Source organism: Anas platyrhynchos, chromosome 9, assembly GCF_047663525.1.
Source record: "Anas platyrhynchos isolate ZD024472 breed Pekin duck chromosome 9, IASCAAS_PekinDuck_T2T, whole genome shotgun sequence".
NCBI lineage: Eukaryota > Metazoa > Chordata > Aves > Anseriformes > Anatidae > Anas > Anas platyrhynchos.
The window spans coordinates 19,042,278-19,068,368 of record NC_092595.1 but is presented as its reverse complement, the minus strand read 5'-3'; the positions used below and the strand labels follow the sequence as shown (position 1 = coordinate 19,068,368).

The window sequence follows — 26,091 nt, the reverse complement described above, 5'->3', positions numbered from 1 at the left end:
GCCTTTGAATTTCCTCCAACTATAACCAATACCAAATGCTTCAAAAGTAAAACCTTGAGCAGAATTAATGGGAAGTAAGTTTCATACTATTCCTTGGAAAAACTGAAATTACATCCTGAAGTAAGACAGTTACTTTTATCCTGGCCTGTAAAATCACTAATGTTACATCTATCAGCCCATTACCCAGTTCTTAAAAGAACCTTCCTATCTCCCCCCAAACACAATGATAGGCCAGTGATATACTATGGATGACTACGGACTATAGGAAGTCCTACTACTTTCACTTACTTGTTTCACATTTGGTCATCTTGAGTTTCATCTTGGGTCATCTCTGGTCCCTAGGTAGAGAAAGATGAAGTAATCAGTAAACACTTTGTTGTTTTCATTCCATCAGTATATCAGTATTCCATCAGCCTGTTTATATCTAATAATTTTATCTGTTACACCAACACTATCTTATAATATATTCAGACTGACATATATCATCCTATATACTACAAAAATGGTAATAGTTAATTTAGAAAAAAATAAAACAATGCAATGTCAGTTACAGAATGTGCTATTGCTTTATCATTATTATTAGCAGCTATTTACTCTCGGATGACTGCAAAGCATACTACCATTTCAAACACCTCTTGGTGAGCTTGCCATAATTCTTGCTGTCTCTCCATGCATTCATCCCGATGCTTTACTTTTAGCCTTGTGAGGTGTTTGCTTAAAACATAACAGACTTTCTTCCCTTACTTTGCAGTTATTTGCTTTCCCTCTGAGGGTTTATGGAATGCTACAGACTAGGAAGATGAAAGATTTTTTGAAAGATGAAAAGGATGTTGTGAACATTTTTATCCACTAATCTATAGATGTATCTTGAGAGGCATTGTATTAAGGTGGATCAAAGTTTTGCCAAGGTTATTACAGAAATCACTATCATAGCTACTCTCTAAAGCCCTTGAGTGAGCAACTGGATCACCTCTTCAGAAACCACACTCAGAGGAGCACAGTCTTCTGGCAACAGCCCACACTTACAAATTTAAGGCATATACACTTTCATGCATTTTTTTTAAAGTCCATTTTGGGGCTACCTACAGATGTCCCACTTGCTCAGTTGGAACAATGACTTCTCAACTCTGCCATTAAGCCACCAATGTGAAGTGGCAGTGTTCTGTTCAATAAGTGTTGTATTTCACCTACATGTGGCTGCTGATGGGCAAAGGATTTAAAGTCTTACCAGCTGCCAAAATACTACGTTAGCTGTGGCTAGCTCTAACTCCAGGGGTACTCTTGGGGTACTTTATGTCATCTTTTGAGTGTGGATCCCATATAGAAGAATGATCTGAGTCAGCATTTTTAGGAATCTACTTTCACTGACTTATAATACACTTGAGGTGCCTAAATTTCATTTCCTTAAGGACTACTGGTTTGATTATGCAGCTATCCCAGCATTAAACAGCTTCTTTCTTGATTATTTGTGATAGTGCCCCATCTGTTACTGGTGGAGCCTTCAACAAGGAAAGATGATTTGGCAAACAGTTAGTTACATGCCTTGATTCATGCTCCAGTTAAAGTGTCAGGAATCTCTCCACTCATTTTCCTAAATATTTAATATGGCCCAGTTGTGCTTAAGAATATTTGTGTTCTTTCCCACCTTTGATGAGAGTACCTTTAAAAGTACCATTGATTCCAAGAGATTTATTTAACAATAAACTTGATGTTCATTACCTACTCCTATGACACTACAGCCCTAACATGTTGCACTCTTTCACACCTGTACTCGCATTGCTGTTGGGACTATGACTACATATGTATAAGAAACAAAGATACTGCACATTAAGATCTTTACTACATGGTCTGATTTCTTTTTTGTCCCTCCCTCCCAAACAATTGTTAGTCATTTATAAAACAGAAAGCTGTTTTTCTTCTGTTTGCAAATAACTGTCACTGCATTTAGCCAAATGTATCAAGGGAAAATGCTTTGAATTGAAGACTTTGGGAGATAATGCAGGCTCTGCATTAGCTAGAAAATTACTGACACTTCATTGTATGAGGGATGCTGTTTTTTAAGTGGATACTTCACCTTTTAAAGGGCTCATTACAATGTTGGCTATACACTCTACCATTACCCAGATTTTGTCTGTCATCAACAACAATGAAAAGCAACAATACTGTTCTAAAGCTCTAGAGACATTTCAGCTGCTGATGGCTTCTAAGTAGTGAAAATAAAACAGCAGTTTCTCATTCCTGAATAATTTTATGCTTTTCATTTTTGGCTCTCTTGGTTCTTTGTCTGTAGTCTAAATAATTTGTCAAATGTCCCACCCAGGTCTAAAATGAAAATACACCCATAAAATACGTTGGAAAGGAATGCAGCTATTAAAACATTCCTATATTTAAAGAAAATTAGACCAAGATCTATTGATTGTAGTTTTGTCTCTTTCTTAGCATTCATATATTGTCAATTCAATGTTAGCAGATCATAGGCAGCTACTCTATTTTGCAGTAATAACTAACAATGACAGTAACACAAAATTTTATGTATCTCCTGAAGAAAAAAATATTGACGTGGCAGTAATGAAAAAAAAAAAAAAAAACCCTTAGGTCTCCTTTTTGCATAGCTTCATATAAAATATTCTTCACTGTAAGGGTTTATTTCACCAGTGATCTCTGCAGGAAGAACAGAGCTACAGATGAAGTTAGGCACTACCATCAGATTTTTAATTGCTTGTGTATGGACAAGCCAATTAGTGACTAGCAATAAGTCATCAGGTGCAATTGAAAGGAATATGCAATCTGGCTTTCCCTTTCTCAAGAGGCAGTTATCTTCTCGTCTATTGCAGCTATAACTTGAAACTCCTCTGCAGTTGCCATCTGGCATATAAGTGTGGATCTGGGCTTAAATGAGAAACAATAAAGATAGATGAAAGCCTTGATGCTTTGCACTGCACAGTGCTGCTTTTTAGAAGATCTTTTATATTAAATTATTCTGAAATCAAGATTTTGAGCATTATATTTATGCCTCATCATATCATTTTTAAGTTTGTATAAAACAGATTAAATAATCCTCTAGCCAAGTCATCAAAAACTAGACTGGTGAGGGCTGAGAGAGAAATCCCTTGGCTGGCAAAATGATAAAGAAACAAAGAAAGAACTTTGCTTAAAAATGGGTAAAATGTGATGTTTGTATTGCATTTAATGTTTATGCTTTAAGGCACATCACTGTGTTTTTAAAAAGTATACCATTTATTATTATTATTTTTTTTTTTAATTTAAGCAATATTATGTATCACTGACTATTGGGACTATGAGAGGGATGGCAATATTAGCTACAGAGGAAAGGCATCTGTTTGGCATTAAGGTGTTGCAGCTGACCAACACCTGCATAACACTTTCTGCTTCTGATTTCTGCTTCTGATGACACTGTATGACTTTGTAACAGCATGGGTGCCATCACTGCAGGCACAGAGAGGATGTTCTTGCAAGAAGAATGATACTGTAACGCATACTCAAAATGCAAAACAAAACCAAACCAAACCAAACCAAAAAAACACACTGCTGATCACTTTTGTAAGTTTCCCCCTTGTTTGTCCGCAAAAATCCTGGAGTACTAACTGTAAGTTCAGTAACGAACAGGAGAGAAGAACAAAGGGAGGTCACCTGGAAAAAAAAAAAAAAAAAAAAAAAAAAAAAAACTTTCTAGAGTTTTCTCCGAGAAAATGGCAATGAACTTGAGCACTTCAGCAAACCTGTGTGGCTATGGCAGCAGGAACCAAAGTCTGCATTACCTCCATTACTTAGAATGGGAAAATGATGAGCCTTCATAGCAAGTCCTCTCAGATAAGGCATAGTGAAACCCACATATTATACCCATTTTTCTGTGTTACAAGACTCTGCGTTATGGAAAAGCTATTCTAAAAATTACAGAGCTCCCAAAAAGATGACAGCTCTGTCTCACAACAAATCTTCAGGTTTTGAAATTATTCTTTGTTCCGCATTGAAAGAACACAAAGTCCTTTTGGTATCATTGTAAAAGGGAATTGCATCAGAGTTCCAATTTTATAAAAACCCATGCTTTCTAGTAATAGACTTGTTTTCTTTTCTCCCTGCCCTATCTGTGCAAGTGAGCACTGTACAGTCGAAACTTTATCAGAACAAATATGCCACCATGATAGAATTCCATTTTGACTGATGATGTATTTTAACTTAGAGTAACTAAATTAAAATTACTCAATTCATTACAGGACTGTTCACTGCACTTTAAACAATCTTAATGTCCAAAGCCTAGTAATTCCTCCCAGATATACCAGTGTAAAGTTAGAAGGGTTCTGCTCAAGAAGGCAAAGACGCAAGTTACTCTCATTGATGAGTATAGAAATGAATGCTTCTTTTGGATCCAATTTCGTTCTTGGTAAACAGACCTAAAGTTTATGCTGTATTCTCCTTACAACCTGTTTTACTATTGGAGTTCCCGCTCTACTGGGATGACTTAGGCCTCCCCATTTACTGTTATTCTCACAGCAGTCTCCCACCTCCTCTCAGCACAGGGCCATCTGCTGGGCCACACCAGCACGCAGAGATGCATGCACCACGTCCCAGAGATGGGCCACTTCATGGTGAGACGCTTTTCCTCTGCTGGTTTGCCCTTGTACCACAGTGGATACATTACAGCTATTACATATCAAACTTCCAATGATGCAGAAACTTTATGTACTGACAAGCCAACATTTGACAAAATGATGCTGTGGTTTCCAATACAATAATTAAAAATACCTGCTGGAAAGACTCTGTAGATTACAGAGGAAGTAAACAGTAGCATGTTAACACTCAGCATCAATATTCCAATGTGTAAAATTAAAGCAAAGGTCCCCAGTACCTTTATAAAATCCACTTCAAAGAAACACTAGGTTACTTACATTGAAAAACGGACACTAATTCTCTTGGACTGCATATATGGTGTTATTTCCACACATGATCCTGCACAGTTTTTTTTAAGAGTTATTATCAAACATAATCCCAATGCTGAGATTATATCAACAAATAATACCAGTGTGCTGGAAAGATAATTCAGAGTGATATCTGAAGCGTTATGAAAACACAAAGAGCTATTACAACTTTCCTAAAATTCAAAATACAAGGATGCAAAATCAATGATCAAAAGCAAAAGACAAAGCGAATGGAAGACAATGCCCTATCAAAATATACTGATGAATACTGACAGAATTTTACAAACAGTGAAGGATTAGGGGGAGAGAGAAAAACAATTAAAAAATGCATGGCATTCTCTAATGAAAGAAAGAAAGAAATGAACGAAACATTAATTTTCTGTTCAGTTCACCTGTGACAAAAAAGAACACTTTGATGGTCATAGAGCCTAAAACAAGTGAGAAATTTTTATTTATCTGCTTTTCAGCATTTGTATTTTGTCTTTCAGATAAGTCTTCCATGCAGCCAAGTAAAAAGTTTTACGATTGTTCTTCAAGCCCTTTTAAGTGTTGTTTCCCCCCCCCGCCCCCCCTTTTTTTTTTCCTTAGCTTTCAAATAAAGCACTGTGTGCTGTTCTTTACTGTGGCTCATTTATCTTCTGCTGCTTCAGAGGAATATAGTACATGGGAGTTTGCATTGCTTTGTTTCTATACTGCATTTTAGCCCTTTGATTTCTACTGTTTGCCTCAGTAATAATGGATTTGCTAATGTTTGCCTTTAATTCTAATAGCAATCAAGTAACTGAATGATTTTCATTTAGAGGAAGTTAACATTTTCTTATCCACCCAGTTTGTAATATTTGATGTAATGGTCAAGCTAGCTGTAACTGCAGCATTTAAGTAATTTAAAAATAAAAGCTCGAGTATTTACTTCATAGACTAAGCTGAGTGAATGATTGCCTTGTTGCCCGAGCCAAGAATACAAGCTAATGCTTTCCAATTCTGTTATGGAGGGCAAAGGTTAATGAACATTTCTCTCATGTTTCTCTTCTCTATCTCTTCCCAACTGATTTTTTTTTCAGACCTGAAATATGCATCAGTAAAGGCCAGGTGCCAAGAACTAACAGATTATGCTGACTTGTCGTGTGCTCTTTTGGCAGATTTTACAATTACAAGGCCCAGTCCTACAGCCTTGATGCGTGCACAACTCATGTAAGACCCTGGGAGCTTTGTGTCTCAAGAGCTGTAGCTAATGACGAATTTTGGTACAGCCGCTGATTCAGAGCATCAGGGGCAACTTTGGCTTGGGATTTCATACTCGCAGTTTTATACACAGATGTGGGTATTCTAAATTGTGTTTCACTTAAAAGTCATAGAAGAGTAACAGAATGGTATTGTTGCTCCAAGCTCCCACTGGAACTGGCCCAGAATTGAAACCCATGGAAACACAACAGCAAAATAAAGAGCAGGACCTGGTCTGGTGAATACCATTCACTTTGAGAAATTGTAAGAACACTACATGATTCCGTACTGGTAACTTTGTCTTCATTTAATTGCTGGAAGACAGGTTGTAATTGGTTCATCTTTCATAATTGTCTTGGAACTTTCTGTGGTCATTTGTACATCCCTTACAACGTGGCATCTTAACGCTCCCACTCGTGCACATTTTCTGCCTGATACTCACCTCTTCCCATATCAACTCTTTTACATGGCTGAGCTTCAGCACAACTTGTGATTCCATTGACTTCAGGAGAGGGGAATGGAGAACATGATTTGGATCAGATCTACTGCTCTGTGTGTTTACCATCAGCAAATTATTCTAGATACAACTCAGTTCTGAAAGCATTTTTAAATAAAAAAGTCTCTAAAAATTTAATTAGAAACAGAAAGCTTATATTTAAAGGCCACAATCAAGAAATGCGTATTTCAACAGTTATGATTCAGCTTACAACATAACTGGTGAAGGCCAGACCCTCAGCTAGTGTAGTTACCCCTGCAGTCACTGGAACTGCACTGTGTCAGATCTGGTGCTTGCCCTTAGTGTTCAAGCTCAATGCAGAGGATTTACTCTTTATTCCTTTCTCTTTTCTTTTTTCTTTCCATTTATTTTCTTTCTATTTCTTTTGTAAACAAAGCACAATATTTCCTTTTATAGGAAATTTTATTTATTCCCAAAACACATGACAGTAATTTAAAATATATAAAGCGGAGGTTTTAATTCTAGCTATTTAGAATAAGCTTTATATGTAAGCCTGCTCAGCAAAAAATAAATGATCCATTTTGGTCTGGGATGTCAGCTTTATGAAGTTTTTAAAAATGGTCTTTTCTCCCTCAAAGGAAGCTGGGAGAATTAATGTTCCTATAACGTTGTAGATTTAGCATTAGGAAGAAAGGCCTGGAAACACTAATATTTATATACGCTCTAAAGCAAAAGACAAAACACTTTACACGCTTATCTGCATTTTTTAAACTTGTGCCTTGCTTGGGGAATTTAATTTATGATTTCAGACTTCCTCAAGCTGTGCCTAGTGAATATACCCTGCTTCCAGTCACAAGCTGAAGATCCAAATGCTGAAACCATCCCTTGGCCAACCAAAGGTCTGAAGGACAGCTCCTGTCCTCGCTGCAACAGCGAACAGCATCTTTTACACGTGCATTTCACACAGCAAAGCTTAAAATTCACAATCCTATTCTCTCTCTATATATGTATTGAGTATAACGTCAAGTAAGAGGAATACTTGTGTTTCAACATTATGATAACTAGGAGATTTGGGGTAGATGACAGAACTGACCGGTGTCATTCTGACACCTTGAGGTGCTGGATTTTACATTGCTGAGAATTAAATGTAATATCCAAATGACCTGAAACTCTCCGGACTCCCCTCTCCTCTAGGATCCCGTTAACGACTGCTTTACACCGCCGGGGCACTTTGCAGACATTCAGAAGCCGCTGCCGAGAAAGGTAGCCGTATGGTGCCCGCCCCCCCCAACCCGAGAAAGCCGAGCTCGGTTACTGCGGGCCCTCAGAAGCCGCCACAGCTCCGAAGCCCGGCCCGGCCCGGCCTCAGGAGCAGGAGCACCCCCGGGGCGCCCCGCGCCCCTCTGCCAGCCCGCCTGGCCGCGCTGCACTAAGGGGGCAGGGGCAGGGGCTGGAGTAGGGGCAGGGGCAGGGGCAGGGGCAGGGGCTGGGACAGGGGCAGGGACAGGGGCAGGGGCAGGGACAGGGGCAGGGGCTGGGGCAGGCTGTGTCCGGGGCCGGGTGGGGGCAGTCTCGGGCCGCCGCCGCTGTGGGGCCCCGCAGGCGGGGCCGGGAAGGCGGGCGCGCTGCCCGCGGGTGCTGCGGGGTAAGCAGGTACCCGGGGCCGCACGTGTCTGTGTTTCTGTATGTATAGAGCTAATTCAAGCTAATGAGGGAGTTTGGGCTTTTTTCTTTCTTTTCTTTTCCTTTTTTTTTTTTTTTTTTTTTTAACACTTGCTAGAATGTCAGCGTTAGGACAAGAGGCCGGCCGTGGTGCCATATATGTGTGTGTGTGTATATTTAGGCTTTGGCTTTGCTGTGAAACTGCTCATCTGTCTCCTTCACGTCAGTTTCAGAGGTCGTTTTCCCCTCTCGTGCAGCAGCTGGTGTTTGGTTTTATAATGATCCCTGGTGCAGGGTTATTCCGGGGTTTCTGCGGGCGCTGGGCTGTGTCCCAGCTGTGTTTGTTCCTGTAGGCGCAGTAACAGTGCAGGCCGTGCTTTGCTCATTCCTCAGGCGTTAGTTTGCTATTTAAGCCTAGTTACAGCGCTCCGTTCTGGCAGTGGATTAGCTGTATGCCTTTAACTACAGAAATGCAGGCTGTAGAATTGAGCTTAGGTTCAGTAAACTCGTTAGCGCTCAGCTCGTCTGCGAGTGTTTGTGTAAGGCTCAGGGGTGTGCAAGGGGTGCTGGGGACACAAGAGGTGGGTCCTGTCAAAGGGGAGTTTGAACTATAGCAGGCTCTGCCTTTTTAATGCTGTTGTTTGGTATAGTGCACCACTCCTCAAAATGCTGTAGAAGTCTCTCTGTTCGTCAAACATTCCAGGTTTTTCAAAGAAAGAAACTAAGAAATTAGCCTTTAAGCTTACAAATATTATGGAGAGCTCAAAAACCATAAGCAGGGTCAGACAGTCTGTCCAGCCTGTGGTTTGTCTTGGACATCAGAAAGCAGAGACTATTTAGGGAAACTGGCCCAGCTGCTTGTTTCCACTTGTGTTCTCAGCTGACAGCCCCATTTCATGAGGGAAGCCATACACGCAGGTATCCTCTGCGCTTTTGTCTGGCTTAAAGTTTTTTGTTGCTTTCACCGACTGCTTCCTAGATCTAATATTGCAGGAAAAAGTTCTGCTTTCAACTTCGTAATGCTCAACTGTGTCCTCCCTCAAGCTCCTCTCCAAGCCAAGCAGCTGCAGGCATCAGTTTGCCTCCCTGGAGCAGCTGTAGCCGGGCTCACTTGATCTGAATTGCCCTTCGTGAGCTGAGACCAGAACGCTCCTAGCAATGAAGATGTGGGCCCTGCCAGGTTTTCCTAGTGCTAAAACAATGCCCTGTGATGGTCTCAGTACCTTTCCTCATGATGCCCAGCATTCGTTGGCTTTTTGGCTGCCACTGAAAAACAGAGATGTGGTCAGGATGTTTTCAGGATGATATAACTGCATGGTTATTAATGCTGACTTCAATGATTCTAAAAATTTACAAATAGGGTGATAATTGCTATTATGCAAGGGGATTTTGAAAATCGGTAGTAAGTAGGTAACTCATTTCTATAAAGCTGTTTCAGAATCTTACTTTGTTCTTTGTTTAGATAGAAATCCTTGTACAGATGAAATATTCTTAAGGGCAAGCAAAGCATTTTGGATGATAGGCGAGCCACATACATGTTTGTTTAATTTCTTTGAATTTTTGATTGTACAGGATAGAACAAGTAGAAATTTGAAGTTGATTACCTAATACAAAGACAACAAGCTATGTGATCTCCTGTGCCTGGAAACCATTTACTTAAACAGCCTTATTGCTATGCAAAATCCTCAGTGTTACTAGTCAAATTCCTAAGGTAGCGTAAGAAATGCATGGAATGTGTTTCATTTTGATGGCTTAAGTGTTGATTGCAGATAGCCTTCGTACTGTCAGCTGTGCTCCACTTAGGGACACCTGAATGATACTGAATTGGAGGTGGGGTGGGATGGGAGCGTTTCATTTCAAACAGCAGCTTTCTGTACTTGGTATTAACTGCAAAATGAGAAAACGTATCATGCTGTTAACAAAGTGAGCAGTTCTGTGTGTTGCAGGAAGATTCCTTCTTGCTGCCCGCAGGTGGTCAGGTAAACTTCGAAGTATAGGTAGAGAGCCTTCAGTTAAGTTCTTCATTTTATTCTAATTCTTTACTTTGATAGAAGATATCTTCCATGTAACTGTAGAGCCACTGAAATGCTCTTTCATAACTCCCCAGACTGTGCCGTGAGTTATTTTCTTCTGATGTACTAGACAGCAAATAGTTATCCCTTTTTGGAACAAGAAAGTGAGCAGTGCAATTATAGATGTTGTTTTACTTTTGGTCTTGCTGGATGTTCTGGAAATCCTGCATTACCTTGTAGTCGCAATAAGCAATTATTTCATGGCTGAGTGTTTTACAGTAGTGGATTTAGGGGCTCCATTTATTTCCTGCCTTTTAAAGCCCACTTTTGGTGATTGAACATGCTTTCTTTGCCACTTAAATGTCTACCATTTGTGAGCAGCTTGTATTTTTGTTACTAAATTTGCCTTAGGTCCTGATGAATGTATTTTGCTAACTGTAAGAGAACTCCAGAATGAGTTGATAGGAAAGAAATTACTGGCTTTGCAAAGGGAATTGTTGAAGTCGTATAAGAATTTGTTGTGACAAACAAGCCAGTGCTTCATCTAAATCAGCAACTTATGCACTTAAAATTAGTCATTCCAGGTCACAGTTCTGCATATATTCTCTTTTTTGGAAATTAATATATTGTTTCTTGTGGATAATTGAATCATACATGTAAATGGAAGGGTGACTGTTGGTTGCATAAAACAGCAGTAGAAGAGGAAAATCAAAACTTACAGGCTAATGTGTAAGGACAAGGAATGGAGAAGTAGTTGAATGTTAGGTGTTGAGAGATCATTAGGGGTTGTTGGATAAGTAACTATAAAGCCCACACTGTACTGAGTCCAGGAAGACACCTGGATTCAGTCACAGTCTCTTGAGCTTGTTGAAACGCTGCTTAAAGGATGTACTGCTGCTGTGCAGTGCATGCTGAGACCCTACAGTACCCAGCAAGGGCTGAATGGATGTCGTGGGTAAAGCTGCTCTCTTTTTACTTCTTTTCTGTGTAGTTCTGGGCTAGCATAGTACTACTGGGTTTGTCAAGTGATTGTACAACCAGGTGCAACAGCTGCAGAGCTACATGTCTAAGCACTGTTGTGTATTGTATGGGCAGTTACAATGAAATGCTTTTTTTAAAAAAATATATATATACTTTAACAACTGGGCAGTGTTCCCTGAGAATATAGAGAAAGAGTGTAATAGCAATATGCAATGGTTTGTCCTTACAAACTTTTTTTCTTCTGCTTAAAGAAGAGTAGATAAGTCTAACTACCAAAAAATACTGGGTAAAATGCACTGTATGTGCCTTGTAACAATACGTGAGCTTGCTGTTGATGCGTGTGAGTGGTGTTTTTTATGGCCACATTCCTGTTCGGGAAATGGGGCCCCTATGAATATGAACTGTACAGTATGAGGGTCTGAATTAAGAATACAGAGAAGAAAGTGTCCTACAGAATCCTATTGTGGGAGCACGTTTACAGACATCTTAATGGCTAAATTCTGTGGACCAAATGCTGGCATATCCCTGAGTGTATTCATGGTTATAAACCTGCAAGAATTCACAGGCCTTTTTTTTTTTTTTTTTTTTTTTTTTTTTTTCTTAATGGAAATAAAAGGACAACTTCTCAGTTATTCTCTATTCTCTAAATTTGGGCCACAGACACACTGCAGTTTTCTTTTATTTTTTTTGTCCATGGTTAGCTCTTGGGTTACTACCATTTGCTGGGGAAATTACTGCCTGGATAAGCGTATTTACTTTTTAATGTTGTGGTTGATTTGAATTCCCTGGCACCATCTTGTGGGTGTTGAGATTAATGTTTGTTTTCTTAAGGCTACACTAAGAAATTCTGCTGCCCCAGTTCTTTGCACTTCAAAGCCATTTAAGCAGTCACCAGATTCAATTTTAGCACATATTTTAAACTGGGTGATTCCTGTGATCATTTGATTATTTTTCATGTTTTGTCCACGTGTGCTTTTCACTGAATTTTAGTGCCATTCAGTTCCAGTTTCTTATCAGTGGAGTGGAAATTGGGAATGGAAGTTAAATACAGAACTAATTTTTTCTTTGGAAAAAAATATTAAAAGGGCAGAATGAGGGTAAATCATATTTAAGGTGATTTCAGAGATGTAACTGCACCAAAAAAAAACTCTAATGATTTGCACTTTCAAACTGAGCTACTAGCTAAAATCTGAGCTAAAAAAGGCATAGATTTATACTTAGAAACTTTTTTTTTTGGAAAAAGAAAAGTGGAAAAAGAAAAGGCAGTATTAAAAGGTTTTGTTGGCTTTTCTGGGAATGGGCATTTCCCCACTGATACAGCCTGAAATAAAGCGATTGCAAGAAGAAGGCCTCATACTGTGATGTGGAGGATTCTAATCTCAGGAAAGGAAGAGACAATTTGGCAGAGGCTGCTTTCTCTATTAGCCCCCCAGGCATTTGGGATTCAGGACACGGACTCCCTGCAGTTTTCTGTGAGGTTTCCTGTGCATGGATAGCTTTTTGGTCACTACCATTTGCTGGGGAAATTACTGCTTGGACAAAGCAGAAGGAAAAATGGCAAGTACCCCAAAATTCAGCCTATCTAAAGCAAAAGAGCCCAATGCACTACTGAAGACAATATTTGAAATGCTTTGGGCCCCTTTTCACAGGTATATGTAGGGGAAAAAGCTGATTTCTGTGAGGCTGTATAATCTGTTGCTCTGGTGGAGCCTGCAACAAGCTTGAAGTTGGTTAGGGTTGCTTATTTTTTTAATCTGATTTAGAAACTGTGGTGAGACTTGCATTTTCTAACTGAAAGTCGGGCTTTAAAAAAAAAAGAGGCACCTTCATCCTTCTGATGTGCTGAATATGATAGAAAATCATGTGTTCTATCATGTACTTTGTTAATGGCTCTACAATGCAAGTTATGAAAGATTTCATGAAATGAAGAAGAAACCAAGTGCACCTGAGTCATTGGAAATAACAATAATATGATCCATCATGTGGCCCTGAAAAAGCCATTTTAGAGGATTAGAGTGTCATATTAGGCTATGCAGAATATTTATAGCCACCTTATGAAATTCTTCATGGCTTGAGTGAGTAACTTTTTGATAAGTAAATAAAATATCACCCTACATTGTGCATTTTTCATCTTTTCTCTTACCCAGATATTTACCTGTATATCCCCACCTTCCACTTGAATAATGAGCATAACATAAATATGTCACTGCTGTGGAGGATTGCTTTTAGTGAAAGCACGCATTGGGAATGTAGTGACTGGAGTAACTTCTGTTAGAGCAACAGCTCCTTTTAGTAACAGCATGAGAATCTTTGGTATCTGGTCATATTTTTAAGGGATATTTGTGTGCTGTGGTTTGCTATGATTTGGGTCAGCTAGTAAAATATGCTGTTATTTTCTGACTTTGAGAATGTGTCTTACAACCATAATACCCTTGACATCACCTTGTGGAACTCACTGGGCTCAGCTAAATAAATTTCTATGAGGCAATGAGGTGGCCTAGTGAAAGAATGAATTTGTGCAGCTTTAACTTGTTTGAATCTAAATTTCATATAAACTAGTCTAGATTTACCCTCGTGGGAGGAGATAACATTTTTATCCTGCGCTAGAATTTGATTTCTTTCTGCACTTTTCAGAAATCGTACTCAAGGGTGAGTCTGCATCGCAGTGTGCACGTATGAGTGTCTTGTCCTCCAGTTTACTAATTTAACAGCTCATGAATCAGACTGCACTGCTCAGCACTCCATTGTGCTCCTGATAATTAATCAGATATGGCTCTAATTACTGACTTTCAGCAGAACTTAACTGTGGTCATCTGTAATGTCATCTATTATTGATGTCTTGTAGGAATGTAAGCAACAGGAAAAGAACTTGCATTAATTTTCTAATGAAAACTATGTGGGTTTTTTTCCATCATCGTAACCTCTATCATATTGCTTAAGTGTGGCTTCCTCATTTGAAGGTATTTGTTCTTTTAAGTATAGCTGCATGGAGCCTTTCTGAGCTGCAGGCAGTACCCCAAGCACATAAGGTAACTGGCTTTGAGCAAGAAGACAGCTGCTTGGCCAAGGCTACCGGTGCACCTTGTCAGGAGCGAGCGTGCCCAGCCCTTGTGCAGAAGTGCTCACCAGAGGGAGCCATGCGCACTTGTTGCATGAAACGTGAACCTGCTGCTACAATTTATCTCCTGCAAGCCCTGGTCTTTAACTCATCCCTTTTGTCATCAAAAACAAAAGCTGTAATGCTCTGAGGTGGCATATCTTCATGCGCTCTGTTCAGAGGTGTGCTTTTACTTGTTGCCGTTATTTGTGAATTTTGAGGACAGACAGCAAAGATGAGAAAAGGTGTTATATTTTGCCCTCATGTCAGGAGGGAACATGCATTGTCACAAGATGTATTGATAAAATGTACTGATTTTATGCAAAAATCAAATGTGGTTGTTTATTCTAAAAAAAAAAAAAGCTTTAAAAAGAAGTGAATTACTAAGCTCAAATATACAAATTAGTATACTACCTGATAAGAGTGACGAAGCAGAAGTGTTAAATGACTTGCCCCCAAGGTTTCTATTGAATGATTCAAAATGATTTGAAAATAGGTGAGGTCTTACTGTAGGAATAGCATAGGAAATAAAAAAAAAATGGCATATCAGCAAAAAGGAAAAAAAATGAAAAATTTGTTAAAGCAAGAGATACAGATGAAAGGCTGAAATGTAAAAGCTTTTTTTTCTTTATCTCCTAATGCACTTTAAGTACTTTCTTTTAGAATTCTGAAATGCGGATTTGTGGAAGATGTTTAACTGTATGTAGCTTGTAAACAAAAGCAGTAGTTTGTCACAGAAGTAGTAATTCCTATGAGGGCGAAGATGTGCAGTAGATCTCTACAAATCAGGTCGCTTCAGTTTTGATATATATGAAGCTAAGTCCAGCCACAGAAATAGTTGAATGTTATTTCCTGTTTCACAGTTGTGGAAGTGGAAGCACAGAGATAAGGACCTGACTTCTAAAACATGCTTAATAATTGCTTTCTGCTGATTAATATCATTGCTATATTGAAGCACTCCTAAAATTTGGTTACCTAGGAGGTACTAGAGAGCTTACTTTCTATGTTGCAGCCCTGTTTTAGATGGTGTGCTCTGTCCTTTCTTCCCCTCCCAATCTAAGGGTGTTGTGCGTTTTCCATAATTCTACTCTGTTTGAGGTCAAGGTACATATTTTGACTTAATTGGAATTTCTTTTTACAGTCTTGCCATGAAAATGAAGCAGTTGATTTACCCATATACACCTTCCGCAAAAGTACTTGGTATTTCAGCTAGACTTGGGAGCAGCAACAGGAGGAAACACTTCAATTTTATGGGGCACCATTAATGGAAGATGCATTATGTAGGGACAATTGCTAGGGAACAAATTCATCCGAGATTATTTATTTAACTAAGTACATTATTGATGTTACACCTGGGTGACTTTGTGCAAACACATATAGCAACTAATAGGTGCAAATTGGGATTAGCATATTGAAATTGATGCAGGCTTTTACTAACTACTGCTTTCTTGGTCTGAAGGCCATTTGGCAATGGAAGACAACTTATCAAAGTATTCGGGGCTGGTTTAATGGCTTACTTTTATGGAACACATGGAACAAATATATTCCCCTAGCACGATGTGCACACTCCGTAAATGCCTGATAATGGCACAGTCACCTACTTCCTTGGTTGTTGCTTGTATTCAGATGGTGAAATTAGTTAAGGGCATGTTGCTTCGTGTGTAGGTAAAATGCATGTGACTGATTTGAATGGTTGGAGGCATTTGTAACTGTAGGAGCACAGTGGTGCTGCAGCACGTAGTGCAACTGCCACTACAGCTCATGAGATGAACGGGTCAGGAGAACATTATGGTGTTTAGAGTTTTCTTCTCTGATTGATTTCTCAAGGGAGCTTAGCTGAAAAATCAGTTGATGTGAAGCACTCATCGCTAGCTATAAGGAAGCCAGAAAACGTAATGAGGATTCTACTAATAGAATCCTCTAATACTAATAGAATAAATGGAGGAAGTGTGAAATGAAATAACTTTTCTTCACTTCTTTAACAATATGCTATACTTAATTTTGCTTGGGGAATTGGTATCTTAAAATATACTCAGGGAGTATGCAGAATCTAAATAGCATTCACTCCAGCTGGAATCCTTTACCAGAAGTCTTCCTTCTTAATCCAAAAGAGAGGCACACACAAAACACTTCCCTGGGGATGCAGCTTTCCACCCTTCCCAGCTTGGGGTGATCCCAAACTGATGGACTTCCACGTGGTAGAGAAAGATTTACCTATTTTGAATAGGAAAGAGAGAGGACTCTCTCTTGAAAGCTTTCTTTGGAACCTTAAAAGCTTTACTGTACCTGCTGAGTAACTTTAGGTTACAGTACATAGGGATACTAGGAATAAAAGTACTGCTGTTTTGATTTTTCTTTATATATTTATATATGATGTGTACATATAAATAAATATCTTCTAGAATGCCTCTTTACTACCTGTTTGCCATTAGTGTATTTTTATTTGATCTTTTTCCTTTTTTTTTTTTTTTCTTATTTTTAATTTCCATTAGCTGTACTGTCTGGTTATCATTGGGAATTACAGGTTGAAGTCCTTCCCTAGAGGTATAAGTGAGTCAGAACTGCAATCAAACCATCCAAGGCATCTTTTTCAGGTGAGAAATAAAGAAGAATTAAACGTGTATAGAGTTAAAAGTGTCTTTAAAAAAAATAAATAAAATATAACTTTCAACATGGCAAAGGAAAGCACAGCAAAGGAAGCATAAGCTACATTTCAATAGAACAGAAGAGAGGATGCCAGAGGCCTTGCTAGAGCTGCTGTTGATAGATGAAACTGGGAAGACTGAGTATATATTGGCCCTCTGAACAAGAGAGTAAGAGGAGTGCTGCCTACAATCTGGATGGAGCTGAATGAATACTACTGATTTTAGTTTCTCATGTAATACTGTCCAAGCCTACCTGCAAGGCTGGATGCTGAGCAACATCATTATAGTTATTACTGTAAAAAGTTTGTGCTTCCAGGAAATTCTTAGTCTAGAACTAATTAATTTCTTATTGGGAGTTCAACATTGACTAATCTGAGGCAACAGAATTCACCCAGCAAAAAGCTGGAACTGTAGGAGAACACTTAAATATTATGGTAACAATCTGGTTTTCAGTTCATCAGATAGCAATTTTTTTTTTATCTTTTTCAAGGCAGAAGGATGTTTCCCAATAAAATGAAGATCTGCTTACAGAATTCGTGATACTGAGGAAAATTCTTGAGTTTGCTTTTGTTCTGAATAAAGCAGCTGTAAAGCTTGTATACAGCCCTCATGTATGAGCACGTTAGTGTCTCTGCAGGGTTAGTGAACCAAAGTGGAGGGACAGATTGCTGTGAAATGCGCTTTCCACAGCTACTGCAATTGTAGACCATAAAATTGTTGCTCACTTTGATTGTTATCTCCAGCCAGTGAGTCTTCTCACACCCCTGTATATTTCCGTTAGGCTAGAGGGGGGATCTTACTATGTGTACTCAATGCTAGACAACGAACTCATAGTACGTATGCTTCAAATAATTTTATCTATTAAGAGTTTGCAAACTGCCAACATTTCAAAAGTGGAAATATTAAAACTTGTTGCTGGGTGCACCAAATGCTGTTAAATGGTGCAGTCCAAGTCTTCAGAGTTAAATCCTACAGTAAATTCTATAAATGAACTGATAGAATTTGCAAATATGAAACATAAACTGGGCTTTATTTTAACCATTATTGTGAAATTGTTCTAAGGAAGTAAAGGGGAAAAAATACGTAGGGGGAACATAAGGACTCAGACCAGTGAGCGGTGGGCTCTGAGCTACAGTGCTTTGGTAGGCTGCAGCTCTGGAACAGAGCTGTGCTGCGCAGGGCACAGAATCCGTACCAGGTTTGGTCTGTTTCGGGCCAGGGCTGGGCTCTGATGCTTGGCATGCAGTAGTTTTCTGTGCTGCACATGGGTGTGAGCATTGTCGGGATAATTTCAAGTGCCAAGAAGACAGCCCATCTAAAAACCCTGATCACAGACATATGTAGGACACAACTGTTTGAATCATGCCTGGTATATTTTGGACCAATTGTAAAAAGAGGTATGCAAATAAGGAGCACCAAGCACAGTAACTAACTCAACCCAGTTCCTACTGCAGCAAGGCTCCCAACAGCATTGCTCCCCACCTGCTATTCCTATATCCATAGCTTTTTAATGTCCCCTGTGTTTTCTTGTAACAGCCATAGTTTCTCTTCCCTGCTGTTCCCTATCGTTGATCCACCATCACTTGCTCTGCCATCCAATGAAGAAACTGAGGAGGCAGTTGCTGATAGTGTTCAAAGTATGTGCAGACTGGCTGCCTGGCCACCAGCCACTGCCTGCCTGCCTCTGAGGAAGCCAGACCTGTAGGTTTTGGTGTTACATGTGGGTTTTCGCCATATGCTGCACAGGTCCCATTTAAGAACTTAATTAAAGGAAAAAAAAGCGCTTTTGACAGGCCTGCAGGTTCTAAAGTTATTAATAGGGGGCTGACAGAAAGACAGCATGAAGATGTTTTTTGGTAAGAACAGATTAAAAATAAAAACTCAAAATTCTGACAGTTTTGTATAAATGACTACATGAATTTCTAGAAATGGTTTCTAGCTATTTATGTATATAGGGAAAAAACCTGTTGATGATCTCCTAACTAGTATAAAAGTATGTGTGCTTCTGAGCTAATACTTTGTGTGTTGTAATGATGCAGCAAACTGAACTTTTGATACATTCCCAATGTTTCAAGAATACATGGTTCTGAGAACAGCACTGCTTTCATTTTGAGGGACAATGGGAAGACTGCTCTTTTGTCAAGTTTGTCTTTTTTCATCTTTTTTTTTTTTCTTTAGGCTGGAATTGTAGTTTTGATGTCAATGAAGAGCAGGATACCTCTCATTCTTCTAGCTTGTGGCTCCTTTAACCCCATCACAAATATGCATATGCGTTTATTTGAGCTGGCTAGAGATCACCTGCACCAAACAGGTCAGTAACGGTTTGTTAGGATCACACATACGTGGTGTTTTCCTGGGAAAAGGAAGACACTTCTAACACTTATTATAGCTAAGCTGTCACTTCACAGTTGGCTTAACTTTATTATTTTTTATTTGATGACTTGATATGAAGCTTTTGTGGAATGTTCAATATAGAAATTCTAGCATTACCTCTTCCTTTGACTTACTGCATTAAAAAAGGTATCACGAGTGTCTGTGCAACTGAACTGAGAACTTTATCAGCAGTTTTAGAATCCTATGTATGGAATAGACTGAATCTTGTGAGAGACCTTCAATAGTTTTCAAACTGAAAAAAACATTTATGTTCAGATTTCATTCTTTATGATATGTTGTATTTTAAAATGAAGAAGTGTTAGAGCTAGCAGCTTTGACAACTGGGTGAAACTGGAGAAAAGATGAAATGTTAATTATTCATTATCCATCTTCAGTAAGAGGTACAATTTATCTCCTCCAGCAAAATAACTTCTTCAGAAAAGTGATCATAAAAGCTAGATGTCAGCAGGCTAGAAAGTTTCAGCATCAAAGGAGAAATCTGGGTAATACCAAAAACTTAAGCAAGACTGAGAAAAGCTTTGGAGGAGCATTGTGCTCTAAGCTTGATAACTGCTTAGTTGCTGAGGCTTTTATCTTCCTTCTGGCTGCTAAAATGTACACATACCTCTGGAAGAGGTTGGAAGGGAATCATAGCTTACTGGAACTTGACAGGGATGTTTCTAGGTGGGTTGTGCAATAGGAACATGCATAAAAATTTATTTGGTTCTTAAATGTGGATGGGGTGGGTGCGGGAGGGAATCTGGTAAACCCTCTGGTATAGCTGTGCGGTAAGAGCTGCAGCTACATACTCACCATATAGTGTGAGAGTTGTTTGCTTTTTCATGAGAAGAATTGTACAACTGGCTCTGAGAGCTGCTTTTATGATTTTGTGTTTTTCTGAAACAGTAAAATGATACTGTTTCTCCTGGAGGACTAGAAATAAAGGGTTAAGGGACTTGCATTAGCTTTTCTTACTGTAATTTTTAACTCCTTTGGGTTCCCAGGTGTGCAAAGAGTAGAAAGGCAATGTGAGACCAACCGGTAATTCTCTTACATCATGTGTTACAATCAAGTAACTTTATTTCTTTACCTTGAAAGAAGGGTTGATTTGGGAAATGAATTATGATTCTGCCTGAATTGCAATTATGCCCTGATCTGTGCCAGGGTCTCTGTAACAAGGCTCCAACCTTTACTCAGAGAAATTTATTTAAACAGGTCTAGTGAAAATCATATTAAAAATAAAATTTTGAATGGCTGAAATGAAATTTGTGCCTTACATCGTGACTAACGTCAGTCCTTTGTTCTGGATAGGGTATGACTTGCATTTTGACTTCTTAGTTCAATGTACAGGGATTTCCTGGTATAAGTACTTCTTACACTGAAGAAAGTGAAATTTATTACATCTGGGCTGCCTACAGTGTAATCCTTGCGCCTTTTGAATGTTTAACCCAGTAGTTATGCAAAGCAAGAATCCTCAATTAGCTTGTGGGAGCTTTAGTTATCTCAAGCACAGGTAACTTTATGTGAAGTAACTTTTGCTCAGAAGGAGCCCTAGTTGCAGGCTGGGAGCTGACAGTGGGGCTGGGAGACAGTGGTTATACACCTCTAGAGCTTGCTTGTAGAAGTGAGGCAGTGGTCTGCCATGTTTGCGTTGACTCCCTTCAGTCACAACAAATACTGAACGCTTGAAAAAGTAGCTAGCATGAGTGCAAAATAAACGAGCATGAGAAGCAATGTTGCCAAGGCTGGAGAAATTACTTACTGCTGGTGCTAGTTCTGTGTTTCTATCGCACTGCTAATCAGGCAGAATTGATGGGTTGTGCAATAGCTTGGCTGGACTTGACTTCCCAGTCAAGTTTTACTGTGACAAATGACATGACTGCCCCAGTGTGCATCCTGACTGACAACTCCAGTCATTCTCTCTGCCAGCTTTTTGCCCATCATTTCATTTTCAAATGCTGTCTAATCTTATTTTATGGAGTTTGATACTTCAAGCAGCATCTACAGTTTCATTGCCACAAGTCAAGTAATTCAACCTTTTTGTTAATATCAGTCACCAAATCTTGTAATGCCACCTTCTAAATACAATAGACATATCTACACGTGACAGAATAACTTAGTTTATCTGAATTTTGTTTCAAGTCCTATCAGTTTGAGTCCTCACACACAACTAGAACTTCCTCAGATTTGATTCCTTGTTTTAAGATATTCTTGAAATTTGAAATGATTTTGCCAAATGCCTTTTCATTCATAATACCTAATGTCAGATGTTTTTTTTTCTTTGGTGGTGTTTCTTAAATGTGACCATTAAGTCCAAAGTGATAGAATCAGCCTGCGTAAGATGTTCAGAATGTTGTTTGCCAAATATTGCCAGCGGAGGATGCTTACATCACCAAGATAAGACCAGAAGGGATGCAGGGCAAGGGAGAGGGTGTGAAAGACAAGATGTTTCTGGCTGTGACAAAACAGATTCAAGGAGGAGGAGAAGGAAAATCAGTTACTATCTTATGAGAAGGTGGGGAAAAAATGTGAGACATTGGTTGTCAGATGCAGTTCTGGGCAATGCAACTGAGAAATCCAAGGAGTCACCAGCAAGTCCTGGGAATTCAGAAGCTTATGTTCAACCCAATACTGTCAAAAAAAGAATGAGATCAGATTATAACTGCAGCATGTCAACTGGAAGTCAATGTGTTCATGCTGTTTTCTTGAAAAAATTTTGATAACCAGAATTTTAACACAACACAAAAAAAGGCTTTGATTCTGCTGCTTGTGTAGTGTGTATAGCAACACAGCTATGATTGGTCTAGGATCAGATCTGCAATAGTTACCCATTGTCAATATTTATTGTACGTGCAGACATTAGTTAGGATTAACTGAATGTGAATTAAAGGAAACAAATCTTTAATTTTCTGTGTTTTAATGAAAAGGCTTACAGCAGTACTTGCTTAAATAGAGCAGTACTTTAATTATACTAGGCTGTATCCTTGAAAGATACATGGGGAGATGTGCGCGTGGCTTAGCATCCAGAAGGAATTTAAACTACTTTGCAGAGGTGCAAATCAAAGTATAAATCTTAAGACATCTCAAGATAAACTGCATCTCTACATAAGAAGCTTCCATTACATAAAACTCAATTTTCGCAGTCCTTATTAGTGCATACAGTTATCTCCTAATCTTTTACTGAGTTTAGGAAATTCAGGATAGGGTGTCCTGTGAGCAGAGTACTGTAACACGTTAATATTCATCCTGTTACTCTCACAATGCTGACTTTCTCCTTCCCCTCTGTAGGAAATGCTCATTTGCATAGCTGCCAGGATAGGGTTGGTGGTCTTTTTTTTTTGTTTTTTTTGACAAATCCAGTGAACTCTAAGAGAAGTGATATTTTGAGGTCTTAGTAAGAAATGTTTATTCTAGATGTGATATGTGGAGATCATACAGTGTTTGAGGACTGATCATTGTGTATCCCCAGGAACTGTTCTCCAGCAGAGGAGTAACTGAAGCCACAACTTGTTTGAGAGTGGCTGGTGGCTGTCTGACTGCAGAGGTAAATCTGCATCTTCAGGCCCTGTAGTTTGCTCAGCCAGGTGGATATGATTTATGTTTGTCTAGGTACTTATATGGCATCTGTCACTACAATCTTTGCACACCTCATCTATTTCAGTGAATGCATCTTTCAAGTACTCTGAAGTGGTGAAGGTAAAGCCATCCATCCTATGAAGAGCTATTGCAAAAGATTGTCCATTACTGTTCTGATATATTTGTTGTTTGCTTTGACTTTCAATGCAATGGCAGCTAAATTGTTTACCCTTTGGTTTTCCTTCTGCTGAATCCTCACAGGAGGTGACTGAACATAAAGTAAAAAGTCTTGCCTATTTTCTTTTCTTTTTTCATGCTTGACAATCTCTGCTTACATGTCGTGGGAAGGTAAGCATAGGATGGTGTCCTTTCCATGTCTTATTTGTAAGCAGTTTTGAACAATTCAGGTGTTTGGGATTTCTTGTATCTAGGCATATGGTGCTTTCTTTTTGTTTTCCTACCCTTCACAGCTTCAAAACAGTTATCTATAAATAAATTTAATATCTTGATTTAAATGGAACAATAAAAAAGCCTTGTATCTGTTTTCCTAACATTAATAGGCTGAGAGTTCTGGGAGGATAACTGCTGATCTCTTGTGGGTTCAGGGGAAACCATTCCTGTTACTTTCATTCAGATTTTTTTATGTGATTTTAATGTATGTGTAGTCACAGAGGGCAGATTAAAGAAATAATCCAATGGACCATATTTTGAAATACAAGTGTGAGAGTTTTGTTTTTTTTTCAGTAAAGAAATGTAAGCTTATTTTAATGTAAGCTATTGGTGCATCTTGGAAAGTTAAAATGTGAGACTATTGTAAATATTTTCAATGCTTCACTTCTGATAGCAAGTTTTACATCCTTTTACAATGTTTTGAAATAGCTGCCACTTCTTGTCACATAGCAGGACTGATTTAGTAATCAGTGATTTTCTTTGTTTATGTATTTAATGTTGTGCATGTACTGTGCAGTAAAATTCAAACTGCTTATCAGACTCATTTTGTTCTTAGATACATGGGTAACCTTATGCCCTTAGAATAGGATTAATGAAGCAGATAAAATGCTTGTTCCTGGACTGGAAGCTTTTAGAAAAGCTTCTAAAACCCAGTCCAAAGATTTGCAATCCTGTGTCCTGCAATTGTTCACAATCTCTCTGAATATCAGTCTCCACTGATTTCATAGTGAATTGGCTAAACCCACTTCCTAGTGAAAACTGGGAATGGTTGGCCTCATTCCAAGGGAATTTACAGTACAAATAATCACATTACTAACTTTATACAGGCAGTTCTAAACCATCTTTCACAACATGTGCTGTTAAAAAATGGTAGGAGGTATAGAACACTGCATCATTCCATCAGGCAAGGCATTTTGAAATTGGTAGAGCCTGGGAATGCTCAGGTTCTTCTGAGCTTGTCAGCTCCATGCAGCTGCTCACCTTTCCAGATGTATCTATAACGATCTGTGACCACGGAGCATTGGTTCTGTCACCCACTCAGGCTGAGTCCTGCCCTTTGCACTGGTGGACAACACTAGTCAGATCAGTCTCTTCAGTGTTGAAGAGAAAACTGGGGCAGTCTCCAAGGAATGTGGGGGTAAGAAAATAAAAAGTTAAAGCCCAGGGAATTTGGTTTGGCTTATGCTTGTGGACTTTGAATACAGGACAGAAGCCTTGGATAGCTGAATTAAAAGCTGTTATCTTAAGACTATTTTTTTCTTCCTGTACTTAGAGCTATATGGTCCTTAATATCTGTTATCTACAGGAAGGGAAAATGCATGTGTTTCTAGGCTTTAATTTGTGATTGTGTTTTAAAAGTGTCATAGAAGCTACCAACAAGTCTTTTTTTTTTTTTTAAACTTACTATAAAGTGTAAACTGGGAGGGGCAAATACTGAATGATAAGGAACATTGTAACCTACAGATGAGATTGGCATTAGTCGAAATAATGTTATGTACGCCTACATCAGCAAAACTTCTAAAGCTTTATAGTTTAACAAGAACATTAAAATAAGAGTGTTGGTTCATCTGTTCTTTTCGCTCATGTGGAAGCATAAAGCCTTAATGTGTAATAAACTTTGCATGGAACATGCATCTTTTGTTGATGTTGTTCCTTACAATTGTTATATGTTGGTACTGCCTGTTTATAGTGTCATACTGTAAATCTAAACTCTTAACTAGAAAACTTGGGGTAGTTAATTTGGTGTAACAAATCAGGCAGATAAATGAATTGGTCTAATGCTTATGGTAAAAATGCAAAAGAGGCCTAATGTTTTTCAGTCAGTATTCAGCAGGGAGTAAATGTTTCTGGAAACTGTTAAAATAGTACTGCCTCAGAGTACTTATTAAATAGGATTCTGGAAGAAGGAATAAATTAAAACAATACTCAAGCACGAAGTCCTATTGCAACCTGCTCCGGAGATGACAGAAGGGAGAACAGTGTTGGGGTCATTCCTGCTAATTGGGTAGGATAACGCTACATCTGCAGAGATTCCCTGTCTGTCATGGATTTTCCTGTGACACTGAGGGAAAGATGGATAATAATACAGTTTTGTAGTCCCTCCTCAAAAAAATGTTTACCTATATCCATTTAGCAAAGAAACATTCATAAATGACCTCTTCTAAAAAAGAGAATAACAAATAAAACTGTATGGGAAGCAAATAACAAATGTGCTCAACTCTGATGATAGGAAAAAAGGACCAAAAGTCCTGTAAGGATTAGAAGAAAAACAAACATATACAACAAAAATATCTGAAGTCTTTACAAGCTCCTCCTTGAAAGAACAAAAAAGGGGAAAAAATCTGGTGATATATGGAGCCCAAAGAACTAAGGTTATTGAACCCTAGAATAAGCTACAAATTCTTCTCGTCTAGCTTGTATTTTGTTTAAAATGTTATTTTAACTACAAAAAACAATTTAAAAATAGTTTGGAGTTATTACCCAACAGGACAAGCAACAACAGATTTCATGATGACAACAAACAGCATTCCAAAGAAGCAGAATGGGAAGGCAATTCTGAAGCAAGAAAGGCTTGAAACTACCTATAATTTATGGAGTAAGAAAGAAAATATCAGAGGAAATCTAAAATAAATTTTAAATAATAACAATAATTTAAAAAGAAAAAGGAATTTAATGATTT

The 26,091-nt window shown here is 38.6% G+C and overlaps 1 protein-coding gene across 5 annotated transcripts in view; it reads left to right on the top strand.

Moving 5' to 3' along the window:
* Nucleotides 1-8,132: 8,132 nt before the first annotated feature.
* Nucleotides 8,133-26,091, top strand: part of NMNAT3 (nicotinamide nucleotide adenylyltransferase 3) — a 29,707-nt gene continuing 11,748 nt past the window's right edge. Inside the window, exons 1-3 of one of the 5 annotated variants that reach the window (XM_027464400.3) lie at nt 8,133-8,268; nt 16,860-16,961; nt 19,191-19,323. In XM_027464400.3, coding sequence (XP_027320201.1) covers nt 19,209-19,323 — 115 coding nt within the window. In that variant the 5' untranslated portion in view covers nt 8,133-8,268; nt 16,860-16,961; nt 19,191-19,208. Of the gene's footprint in view, nt 8,299-8,378; nt 8,859-16,859; nt 16,962-19,190; nt 19,324-26,091 lie in introns of those variants that run through there. The other 4 variants (XM_027464399.3, XM_038183934.2, XM_021278159.4 and 1 more) reach the window with 4 other exon arrangements.